We start from the raw sequence: 12,611 nt of genomic DNA on the forward strand, positions 1-12,611 counted from the left end.
TCTAGTTCTAGAAATCTCTGAAGTTCTTGAATGTGTTCCTTGATATTCTTAGCCTTTTCGGCATTGCATATTGTTTGGAAGGGGATTAGTGGGCTTTGTGATTCAGGAATAACTTTTATAAAATAACCTTCGTGTCTTATCTTCCGTTTTCCTTCTTTTAAAACCATCCCCATGTCTTAAATACTGTTTTATCTTTCTACAGTCAGAAAAAATGAGAAAGAGGTAAAACAAACAAACAAACTAGCTTAAAGAAAAATCAAAGCATAGCATAACAACGAGTAATGAACTTGGGAGGGCAGAGGGGAAAAACAGGGCAAAAGAAAGGAAATTGTTTATGTGTTACTTACGTGTTAGGACTTCCAAGGTATTCTTTTTCTTGTATTTGGTACAGATATCTAGGGGCAACCTGAACTCTTCACCTGTTCAGGCTGTTCAGGAGGGGTCTTGGGACTGATGGCCAGGTAGGAAGGACTGTTGAGAAACTATATAGCTAGGGGCTTTGTGCTTATAGCTCCTTTTTTTAGTGCTGCAAGGGTCAGCTGTGATAGAAGTTTTAGAGTCTTAACTTGAGTCATGCTCTGGACATTGAAAAAATTCTGTGGGTTTTATGTGTATATGTGATTTCACTTCAGGAATGTAATGGATGCTTTCCATATACACATTTATGTGTTAGAAGTATTTTGATCTGAAATTAGTTTTGATCTGAAATTAGAATTCAGAATTCAAAGGGATTTTAATTCTTGTAAAATTCCACAAATGATTAGTTTAGGCTCTATAAATTATGTTTCTTTTTGGTACTTACACATATCCTGATTTTTTTTTTTTTGGTTTTCTCAGTAAGTAGAATTTCTCATTGGCAGTGATTTAAAATAATAGTTCTATATTGATTCCTATTTCTTGCCTGAAATAAACTGACTTCAAAAAAAGGCTCTTGTGTCCTGCATGGTGGCATACACCTGTAATGCAACTCGGGTGACTGAGGCAGGAGGACTGAAAGTTCAAAGCCAAACTCAGCAATTTAGAGAGGCCCTAAGCAACTTCTTGGTGAGGCCCTGTCTCAAAATGAAAAATAAAAAGGACTGGGAGTGTGGCGCAGTGGTTAAAAAAACAAAAATGTTCTTAGGCTGGGGTTGTGGCTCAGTGGTAGAGTGGTTGATAGCATGTGTGAGGCACTGGGTTTGATCCTTAGCACCACATAAATAAATAAATAAATAAATGAATAAATAAATAAATAAATAATATAAAGTTTAAAAAAGGTCCGGCCGCGAAGGTGGCAAGAAGAAGCCCCTGAAACAGCCTAAGAAGCAGGCCAAGGAGATGGATGAGGAAGATAAGGCTTTCAAACAGAAACAAAAAGAGGAGCAGAAGAAACTTGAGGAGCTAAAAGCAAAGGCCGCGGGGAAGGGCCCCCTGGCCACAGGTGGAATTAAGAAATCTGGCAAAAAGTAAGCTGTTTCTTGTGCCTGAAATGATGGTGACTGTTGATTCCATTCCTATTTAAACATCAGGACCCCCACTGTGATATCTTTTGCCACCTATAGCTAGAATGAAGTGTTGCGTTGAAGTCTGTTGTAAATTTAAGAATAAACTTTTGTAAAAAAAAATAAATAAAAAAAAAAAAGGGAAAAGAGGGGTGGGAGGGGTGGGGGGAAGGGAAAAAATAACAGAATGAATCAAACAACATTGCCCTATGTAAATTTATGATTTTCAATTTAAAAAAAAAAAAAAGGCTCTTACTGGCTAGGTGCTGAAGCACCCACCTATAATCCTAGTAATCCCAGCAATTTAGTGAGAACCTGTGTCGAAAAGCAGTCCTCTACTGCTAAATTTGACTAGCTGAAAACGCCAGTGGTTAAAGCACCGTTGGGTTCAATCCCCAGTATCCAAAAAAAAAAGTCTTTAGTCTAATATTTAAGATGAAAGTGTTTCTGAGTCTAATTGGCTTATATTATATTATTGGCATCTTTAAGTTTATACAGGAAAAATAAGCTATTTTGGTGTATGAAAAGGTTGAGGAGATAAACATGCTAAGCCCCTCTCTGAGTGACTTTTTGACTTGAGAACATACATTCATAGTTCTAAATTTTTTTTTGGTATTGAATGCAGGGGCCCTTTACCACCGAGCTACATCCCTAGTCCTTTTTGAGACAGGGTTTTGCTAAGTTGCCCTATCTCAAAGTCTGGCCTGGAATTTGCAGTTCTTCTGCCTTAGCTTCCTGAGTCACTGGGATTATATTGGGATGCAGCCACACCCTGCCATAGTTTTAAATTTTCATGTAATTTCTCAGAGTACATTATAATTTTAGAGCAAAGAAAGAATCTATTAGCCACCAACTGAAAATTTGGGCTGTTGATTAAAATGATTTAATACTTTTTCAAGTAAGTAGAGTTGAACTTTGAAATTTACTCATGCCTTGTTTTCATTATACTGTTATTAAAAATTATTCATGTAGTGTTGGTAAAGTGTTATTATTGATTAGTTATAGTTAATATTTAGAGGTGTCATTTTTCCTTGAACATTGCTTTAGTACCTACGATGTAGTAAACAACTTTTAAATTGATTGTTTTTATTGTGAAAATGTTTGTGTGAGTCAGATCAATTTAACTTTGCTTGAATGAGATGTGATCACTTGTCCTTTCTGACTTGTGTTTTATCTATTCATTGGTTATATAATAGATGACTGTTTGTATAATAATAAGGTTTAGGACAAGACATTAGAGTTAATTAGTGATGGGAATAAACAGTGATATATCTGCTAATAGAGATGGGATAATACAGTTCTTTTTTTCTTTTTGTGGCACTAGGGATTTAACTTATATCCCTAGTTCTTTTTATTTTTAAGTTTGAATTTTTTTGGAGGGGGATACTGGGGCACTTGACCTCAGGGGCACTTGACCACTGAGCTACATCCCCAGCCCCATTTTGTATTTTATTCAGAGACAGGGTCTCACTGAGTTGCTTTGAACTTGTCATCCTCCTGCCTCAGCCTCCCAAGCCACTGGGATTATAGAGTGTGCCACTGTACTCGGCTTATGTTTGAAATTTTTTTTTTTTTTTTTTTTTTTGTATTGAGAATTAAACTCAAGGGTACTTTATCACTGAGTTAAGTCCTCAGTCCTTTTAAATTTTTTATTGAGACAGGGTTCTCACTAAATTGCCTAATATGGCCTTGAACTTGTGATCTTCTTGCTTCAGCCTCTTGATATCTGGGATTATAGGAATGCATCACCACATCAGGTTAATAATACAGTGCCTAAATGTAAAATATTAGAAGTAAAAAGGGATCCAGTAGTTAGGCCTTGGGAAACAAAAAACAGAGAAGGAAATATTTCTGAGTGTCAAAGAAGCTTTGCCAGGAGTATAGTCAAATGTAATGTGGAAATAGAAAACCAGTACAAGGACCCTAGGGAGAAGAAACTTTCTGTGCAAAGGTAAGACTTGGGTGATGGATATGTCAGAGGCATCCAGAATTAAACAATTTTAAAATAAAACTGGGTTAGGGTTATAGCTGTAGTAGAGAGTGTACCTTGTATGCTTGAGGCCCTGGGTTCAGTCCCCAGTGCTGCTAAATACATGCATACATTCATAAATAAATAAATAAAACCTAATTTGTAGATCTGAACAAAACTGAATATCTATTTTATGTACCTGTTAAGTGTCTTCTAGTCTATGAAAACTTTTTTTTTTTTTTTCTCCCTGCCTAAATGTACAAACAGCACAGGAGGATACCCGTCCCCTACAGACAGGGGCCTAGAAGCACTCCAGTCCTATGTCCTCACATTCTCAGGCAGAAGCTTTTACTATGGAACCTTTGCAGGGTCCTGGGCACCCTTTTGGAGTGGGAGTGGGAGCTGGAGCCAGAGCTGATACTAGAGCTGGAGTTGCAGCCTGAGTCTTGGCTTGGGCTTGGGTTTAGGCCTTTGATTGGCAGAGCCTGCTTCCTTGGCCATGTGGGCACGACAAGCACACTTCCTGAGCTTGGGGTAGGCAAGGAAGGCAAGGCAATCGAGCTTGAGGCTGGTACCCTTTGGCATCTTGGGCTTAACCTCTTTAGGCTTTAGGAGGGCCTTAATAGCCTTGGCATGTGTACTCATGGCCTTGGCATTGTTTGCTTACATCTTTTTCAGGCCCTTGTTGTTGTGCTTCTTGGCAGAATGCCTATTTCTCAGGAACTTGGCATCTATCACCTTAAAAGATTCATATATTTGTGATTGGGTTTCTTGATATCATTTCTGTGCCATTTTTGGGACTGGTTATGTGTGGTATGGTTCTTGTACTTGGCCATGTCAGCTCTGTAAGCTATTGCTCCTGGAGCAGTTGTGACCGGAAGAGGGAGGACTATGAAAACTTTTTTGCTGTGAGGAACTGACAAGGGCAGTTGGCTCAATTAGAGGGAAGGCCTTTGGGAACCTCAGCCTGTGTGTGGACCCAGGGACCAAACAGTGCATCAGGTGGGGCATAAGAAATGCATACAAAAATGATCCCCCCAAAGAGTCTTCTTTCATTTTTTTTCAGTGATGCCATCTGTAATTTTGTCATCTGCAATGATTCTTCCCTTCGAGGTCAGCCCATTATCTTCAATCCTGACTTTTTTGTGGAGAAACTGCGACATGAGAAACCTGAGGTGTTCACCGAGTTGGTGGTCAGCAATATCACAAGGCTTATTGATTTACCTGGAACGGAGTTGGCTCAGCTGATGGGGGAAGTGGACTTAAAGTTGCCTGGTGGGGTCGGCCCAGCATCAGGATTCTTCCGGTCCCTAATGTCTCTCAAGCGGAAGGGTAGGAGATGTGTCTGTGAAGGGTGGGCAGATGTCACTGGCTCCTCAGGCTTTACTCTTTTTTTGCCCTTTGAGACAAGGTCTGTCTATGTTGCCCAGGTAGATCTTGAATTTCTGGAGTGATCCTCTGGATCCTCTTGTCTTAGCCTCCTGAGTGCTGGGATTATAGGTGTGTACCACCACCACTTCCAGCCTTCCCTTGGCTTCACTTCTAACATCCGAACATTCACTGAGGAGTTGTAATTAACCCTGATACATTTTTTTTGGTCATTTTTTTCTCATTTGAATGTTAAGTACTAGTAATAAAAATTATAAAAACTAGATAAGTAAATAATTAAACTAGGGCTGGAGTTGTGACTCAGTGGTAGAGCATTTGCCTGGCCTGTGTGAGGCCCTGGGTTCAAGGCACCACATAAAAATAAATAAATAAAATAAAAGATCCATTGACAACTAAAAATAATATTTAAAAAGAGAACATAACAAAAAAAATAATTAAACTAAAGGAACTATATCAAATCCCTGAGAGATGACATGATTAGTTTAGGTAGTTATCAGGGTCATCTTAATTTGGGGGCTACATTAATAGTGTACTAAAATAATATTTAATTTTCCAGATTTTTTTTGAGATAGTATCTTGCCTGGCCTGAAACTCCTGGGCTCAAGTGATCCTCCTGGTGTGCATAACTGTAGGGCTGTAATTATTATATTAATAATATTAAAATAATATTATTTAAAAAAGTTGCATAGCTGAAGAATAAAGAAAGCCTGAACATTTTTTATTGCAGTACTTCTCAAATGTTTTCATTCTATGGAATGCATTGGTAAGGCAGGTACCTACAAATCACCCAAAAAGAGCCTTCCCAGAAATAAAAAAATAACACAGCTTTTAAAAAAAATTATTGTTTTTTTTAGTAGCAGATGGACACAATACCTTTGTTTTATTTATTTTTATGTGGTGCTGAGGATGGAACCCAGTGCTTCACATACTAGGCAAGCACTACACCACTGAGCTACAACCCAGCCCCTGTAGCCCAGCTTTTGATAACATATTCAAGAGGTGGTATTTTTTCAAATATAAGGAAATCATTAAGGTAGAAAAAATGCTTACACATTAACAGGTCAAATCCCTGTAGCTACTCCAGTGGATAATCAATCATAGTTTAAGCTCTTTTTGGTTTGTTTTTAAATTAAATAGTAACATGCTAGGTATTGTTATTTAAATAAGAAAATGGTCTTTGCCTTGAAGAAACCTACAATTTAATACTGAACTTAAGAGTTGGTTGAGAATTGATCTGATTGTGTTTTCTGGTACACTGCCATTGCTAAACTTTTTGTTTGTTGACCCTTTGAAAACATTTGCTGAACTGTGAAATGTGCTGCTTGAGTGGTTTTAAGTATGATAGTTTTGTACTATTTATGTGAAATATAGCCCTATCCTTCATATGGTTTTTCAGAAAAAGGAGTGGTATTCGGATCCCCACTGACAGAGGAAGGCATTGCCCAGATATACCAACTGATTGAATATCTGCACAAAAGTAAGACTTCTCCAAGTTTTATTGTTCTTTGTTAAATAAAAAATTGTCAGGTTTCCATTGAGAGCTAACTACCTTGAGGTGTGTAGAAGCAACAAAAGAACCAACCAGTGATAATTAATTTCAGGTGGCAGATTTTTAAGTGTTTTTCCTTTTAAACTTCGTCTTATGTATTGATTTGCCATATATTCTCAGATGTATATAAATTGCATAGTGCCTATGAAATTACATTTACTCCTTTATACAGACATTTCTTTTTTAAAGAATTCATTGTCTCCAAAGAATCATGACATTTATTCAAGGGAGCATGGTACTTTTTCATCTTTCATATTCAGAATTAATATTCTTTACCTAATTTCCCCTCCCTTCCCTCCATTCTTTCCTTCTCTTCTTTCTTTGCAGTACTGGGGCTTGAACCCAGGGCCTCATGCTTGCTACATTCCTAGCCCTTCATTTCATTTTTTAGGAGTCATGCTGTTCATGTCATTGCTCTAAGTGCTTGGCACAGCTGAGTATGTGTGATATATGTGATGTTATATGATGCCTAGATAAATTCAACATGTGTCTTTAGTCAATCCAAGTCTTTGTTTATAAGTTATTTTACATGGCACATTGTGCTAGGAGTTAGAACACAGGCTGTGAACTAGCAGCTTGAGTTTGTCATTTGTATTTACGTTTTGTTTGTTGGCAAAGGATTACATTAAAAATAAAATTAGTTATTAGTGTTTCAAAATGGGGGAGAGTCCAGGTTTTCAACTTCTTTGGGTGGTAGGAAGATCTACCATCCTTGGGCTCTATTTCCACTTGCACACAATCAGCTGGAGCACAGGGATGTTCTCCAGTTTAATATGGTTCCCATTCAGTTCTTTACCGTTACCTGCTTGGTCCTGAAGGCATGTAAATTCAGATCCCTGAATAAGGGGGTTATACAAACGTGAAAACATGGACATCTGCTTCTAGATCAAGCCAAACTGTATGTCTTCCCCCTATCCTTTTCAAATCTCCTTAAATAAGCATAGAACCTAGTTAGAAGGGAAGAATAGTTTAGTTGAGATGACCCTAAGCTTCTGGGAATCTCCTAGACTGAAAGCTGATCTAATGTGTTAGAGTTCTAGTTTCTGGACCAGCACAGAGACTCTAGGTTTATTCTGAATTGGAGAAATCAGTTTAAGGAGCAACAAACCTCTACAGATGAACTTAGCTGCTACAGAGTGTGGGAAGAACAAGAGGGAAGGGGTCCTCAGGAAGATTTGGTTTTTCTTTCTGTTTTCCAATTTCATTCTGATCATTGACTTGGTTAAATCCAGAGTCTCTGTAGAGTACTCTAGGAGGATGAATGATTCCTGACAGGAACATCTTTCAGTTTAGGTATTCTCCAGGTGTTCAGGGATGTCCAGATATATCTCCTCAGGGTTCCAGTGGGTTCCAAACTTCTCTAGGAAAAAAAAAAAGGCAAAACCTCTTTTAAGAGTTTTATATCCTGCCTGGCTGGTGGTGGCGGCCATTTTGTTCATCCTCCTCCTCCTCCTGCTCCTCCTGGTTGGAGCGGAGTGTCCGGAGCGGGCTGGGGGGAGAAAGCCCGAGAGCAGGGTTCGGTGCCTTTTCCTCTGTCCCCAGCCGGTGCCCAGAGCCCCCCTCCCCTTCCTCCCCACCCCCTCCCCTCCCCAGCCCTGCCCTCCCCCTTGTCCCGGGATCGCTCCGTCGCACCCACCATGATGGAAGACCACGGACAGCCCCGGACTCTATACGTAGGTAACCTCTCCAGAGATGTGGCAGAAGTCCTTATACTTCAGTTATTCAGTCAGATCGGACCCTGTAAAAGCTGTAAAATGATAACAGAGCAACCCGATAGCAGAAGGGTCAACTCTTCTGTTGGATTTTCTGTTTTGCAGCATACAAGCAATGACCCATATTGCTTTGTGGAATTTTATGAACACAGAGATGCAGCTGCTGCATTAGCTGCTATGAATGGGAGAAAAATTTTGGGAAAGGAGGTCAAAGTAAACTGGGCAACAACACCAAGTAGCCAGAAAAAAGATACTTCCAATCACTTCCATGTGTTTGTTGGGGATTTGAGTCCAGAAATTACAACAGAAGATATCAAATCAGCATTTGCCCCCTTTGGTAAAATATCGGATGCCCGGGTAGTTAAAGACATGGCAACTGGAAAATCCAAAGGCTATGGTTTTGTATCTTTTTATAACAAACTGGATGCAGAAAATGCAATTGTTCATATGGGAGGTCAGTGGTTGGGTGGCCGACAAATCAGAACCAATTGGGCCACACGCAAACCACCTGCACCTAAAAGTACACAAGAAAACAACACTAAGCAGTTGAGATTTGAAGATGTAGTAAACCAGTCAAGTCCAAAAAATTGTACTGTGTACTGTGGAGGAATTGCTTCTGGGTTAACAGATCAGCTTATGAGACAGACATTTTCACCATTTGGACAAATTATGGAAATAAGAGTTTTTCCAGAGAAGGGCTATTCGTTTGTCAGATTTTCAACCCATGAAAGTGCAGCCCATGCCATTGTTTCAGTGAATGGTACTACAATTGAAGGACATGTGGTTAAATGCTATTGGGGTAAAGAATCTCCTGATATGACTAAAAACTTCCAACAGGTTGATTATAGTCAGTGGGGCCAGTGGAGCCAAGTATATGGAAACCCACAACAGTATGGACAGTATATGGCAAATGGGTGGCAAGTACCGCCTTATGGAGTATATGGACAACCATGGAATCAACAAGGATTTCGAGTAGATCAATCACCTTCTGCTGCTTGGATGGGTGGATTTGGTGCTCAGCCTCCCCAAGGACAAGCTCCTCCCCCTGTAATACCTCCTCCTAACCAAGCTGGATATGGTATGGCAAGTTACCAAACACAGTGAGCTGGGACTCTAAACAAAATAGTAATTCATGATAGGCTTCGATTTCCTGTGACACTCTGAAGACATGAAAGTAGACATCGGAAAATGAAAATATTTATTTTAAAAATTGAAATGTTTGGAACCTTTAGCACAGCTTTGCTTTGGTGAAGGACACGTCTTCTAGTTCTGCCTTTTTAAGTTTTTGTTCATGATGGATATGAACATGATTTTTCTTTGTGTACAAAAACTAAAGTCAATAAAGACAATTCTGACTACAAAAAAAAAGTTTTATAAAACGTCTTTTAAATGAAAAAGTATTACTTAGACTATATATATTAATCAAAAATTCTCTCTTTGCTTTTTTTTTTTTTTTTTTTTTTTTTGCCTGTTTTCTTCTATGCTAAGCAGACTTGCGAGTAGAGGGTTTGTTTAGAGTACCAGGCAATAGTGTCCGACAGCAGATTTTAAGGGATGCTCTCAATAATGGAACTGATATTGACTTGGAATCAGGGGAATTTCACTCAAATGATGTTGCCACTTTGCTGAAGATGTTTCTAGGAGAGTTACCGGAGCCCCTGTTGACCCATAAACATTTCCATGCACACCTCAAAATTGCTGGTGAGTAGGAGATATATATACATTTCTTTAAATTTGGTAAAATTCTTTGGGATTTTTCTGATTTGTAACCCTCTGTAATACTTCTGCTGATACTGGTTAAAACTCTGTGATATTGCTAGGTTTCTCTGGATAGTCATAAATATTGGCCAGTTAAGTTTGATTTAGCTAAGTTAGGTCTGGGAGCCTAGCATAGTGCTTTGAATGTTTTAGTTGCTCAATAAATAAATGCTTTTCATTGTATTGTATTGTATGAATTCACTGGGTTCACACAACTCATATAGTTATAGGTTTGGTATGTTTGCTTTGTTTTGGCTAAGTATTTCTATGCCTCGTTGAGATTATCTGCACTTACAAGTTTGTTTTTAAAAAATTATTTGTTTTCTGACTAGGTAATATATTCACATAGTTCAAAATTTAAAATGTTCAAAGACTATATAATTAAAAGTCTCTTTCCCACTCTTGTTCCCCAGAACCTAGTTCTGGGGACCCGTGCTATTGATTTTTAATGTAGCTTCCAGAGTTATTTTGTACACATAGCAATGCTTACATATATTCCTTTTCTCCTCTTTTTATGGAATGGTAGGGTATTATACACATGGTTCTGTGATTTGCTTTTTTCACATTATGTATCTTGGAGAATGTTTTATTTTAGCTCATAAGTGGTTTCCTCATTCTTTATGACTTTGTGGTAGGGATTTCATTCTTTATTTGCACAGCCATTATGTTGCCATAGGCTCTAAGTGTATATAGCATCAAAATCCATGCTGTGTTTACTTACTTTTCTGCCCTTGAGCATTTCTTTCCCTTTTTTTTTTTTTTTGGTAGTGGGGATTGAAACTAGGGGTGCTTTACCACTGAGCTACATCCTCAGCCCTTTTTAAATATTTTTTAAAATTTTGAGACAGGGTCTCAGTAAGTTGCTTAGAGCCTTGCTAGTTTGGTGAGGCTGGCATAGAACTTGAGATCCTTCTGCCTCAGCCTCCTGAATTGCTGGGATTACAGGTGTGCAACATGGTGCCCCATTATTTTTTCCTGTTTTCTAACTTTAAGGAACAGAGAAATATAGTGATTTTTCCTTTGAATACTTTTTACTATGTGTAAAAACATGCTAGTTTTGAATTTTTAAAACTCTAACAAGATTGGTCTTTTCTTTTTTATTTTTTTAATTTGGTGTTTGGGATTGAACCCAGGGGCACTTAGCCTCTGAGCCACATCTTTAGCCCTTTTTTGTATTTTATTTAGAGACAGGGTCTTGCTGAGTTGCTTAAGGCCCGCTAAGTTGCTGAGGCTGGCTTTGAATTTGAGTTCCTCCTGCTTCAGCTTCCTGAGCTGCTGGAATTATAGGCATGTGCCAGGGCACTGGCCCAGATTAAATCTTTTTTAAAGCATTTTCACTAGCAATCTAGATGGTACCAATGAATAGTACTGCTAGAATGTTAGGTATTTTTACACTTACTATAGGGAGAAATAAACTGTTTGAGCTTTGGAAAAGATTTAGAAAATACTGATAAATTTTTTTTTTTTTTTTTTTTTTTTGTTAACATAAGGATGCTTGTTTTCATTTGCTTTCCTGTTGAGTTCATTCATTTAGTGCAGTTTTTGAAATCTTCTGCTTCACTGCCCCATGATTCCTGGAGAATATATTAAGGTGTGGCCCTGTTGGAGCATTTGATATATCTTGTTGATAATTGGAAGGAATTTTTGGTTTCAATTTCATAATAACAGAATGCATTTTCTAGAAATATTATCTGCCTTTCCTGAAATTATTATTGAGATTAAACAATTTAACACACTGAAATGATTTTCTGATCTATATAAATTACACCCAAATGGTTGTTAGTATTCTTTGAAATTCTGATTATGCAGGGGATTGTTTTTATTGATAACCTATGTTGCAGCCAGGCTCAGTGGTGCATGCCTTCAATCTCAGAGGCTAAGGCAGGAGGATTGCAAGTTTGAGCTACTTAGTGAGACCCTGTCTCAAAATAAAAAATTAAAGGGACTGGGGATGTAGCTTAGTGGTAAAGCACTTTACCACATAGTGGTAAAGCACTGTGTTCTATCCCCAGTACCAAAAATAAGATAACCTATGTATCCTGTCAGAGAGGAAACAATGGTTTTGACCCCATGAGGAGCTGCTTGGATCATCCTTTTATCAGGGTATAATTCACTTTGATTTTTCTTTTAACCATAAAATATTTGATGAGGAAAAGGGGAGGGGATAATCATGTGTGGACATGTTTTCATTTTTCTTGGGTATATACCTACGAATGGAATTGCAGGGACATATGGTAGCTCAAACCTTTTAGGGTACTGCCCAAATGTTTTCAAGAGTGCTTATACCATTTTACATTCCTACCAGCAATATAGAAGGGTTTAATTTTCTCTTTGCCAACATTTGTTAGTCTTTTTGATTATAGTCATCCTAGTGGATGTTAAGTGGTATCTCATTATGGTTTTGATTTATATTTTCTTGATTGCTAATGATACTGAGCATGCAAATGCTTATTGATCATTTGTTTATTATTATTATTATTATTATTATTATTGTTTGGTGGTGCTGGGAATGGAGCTCAGGGCCTTACACATTAGTGTTTTACCAATGAGATGTATCCTTAGCCCATTAATACATTAATATGACCATGGTTGCACTGGAAGTACCTGGCAAAGCCTATCCTCTCACTTTCCCCAGTGCTGGGGCTCAAACCCAAGGCTGTGTACATGCTAAGCTGTTATAATTTTTAAATTTTGTTTGTATTTGATTCTTTTTTCTCTTTTCTTTGGTGGGAGTTGAAGGGAGGATAATAGTA

General features: G+C 38.1%; 3 protein-coding genes across 4 annotated transcripts in view; all 3 read left to right on the forward strand.

The window, feature by feature from the left end:
• Window positions 1–12,611, forward strand: part of ARHGAP19 (Rho GTPase activating protein 19) — a 49,934-nt gene that overhangs the window by 17,081 nt on the left and 20,242 nt on the right. For both annotated transcript variants that reach the window (XM_079137207.1, XM_079137208.1), the window contains exons 2-4: window positions 4,517–4,782; window positions 6,236–6,316; window positions 9,592–9,801. In XM_079137207.1, the coding sequence (XP_078993333.1) occupies window positions 4,517–4,782; window positions 6,236–6,316; window positions 9,592–9,801 (557 nt within the window). The remainder of the gene's footprint in view (window positions 1–4,516; window positions 4,783–6,235; window positions 6,317–9,591; window positions 9,802–12,611) is intronic.
• LOC306660204 (translation machinery-associated protein 7-like) lies at window positions 454–1,604 on the forward strand (the record flags this gene model as incomplete). The annotated part of the gene is made up of 2 exons (XM_079138383.1): window positions 454–461; window positions 1,257–1,604. The coding sequence occupies 2 exons, from the start codon at window positions 454–456 to the stop codon at window positions 1,447–1,449; spliced, it is 201 nt and encodes a 66-aa protein (XP_078994509.1). The 3' UTR covers window positions 1,450–1,604.
• On the forward strand, window positions 7,862–9,395 carry LOC306659562 (nucleolysin TIAR-like). Its single transcript, XM_079137206.1, has one exon. The coding sequence runs from the start codon at window positions 8,026–8,028 to the stop codon at window positions 9,202–9,204; it is 1,179 nt and encodes a 392-aa protein (XP_078993332.1). The 5' UTR covers window positions 7,862–8,025; the 3' UTR covers window positions 9,205–9,395.

This window comes from Sciurus vulgaris, assembly GCF_902686455.1.
Source record: "Sciurus vulgaris genome assembly, chromosome: 4".
NCBI lineage: Eukaryota > Metazoa > Chordata > Mammalia > Rodentia > Sciuridae > Sciurus > Sciurus vulgaris.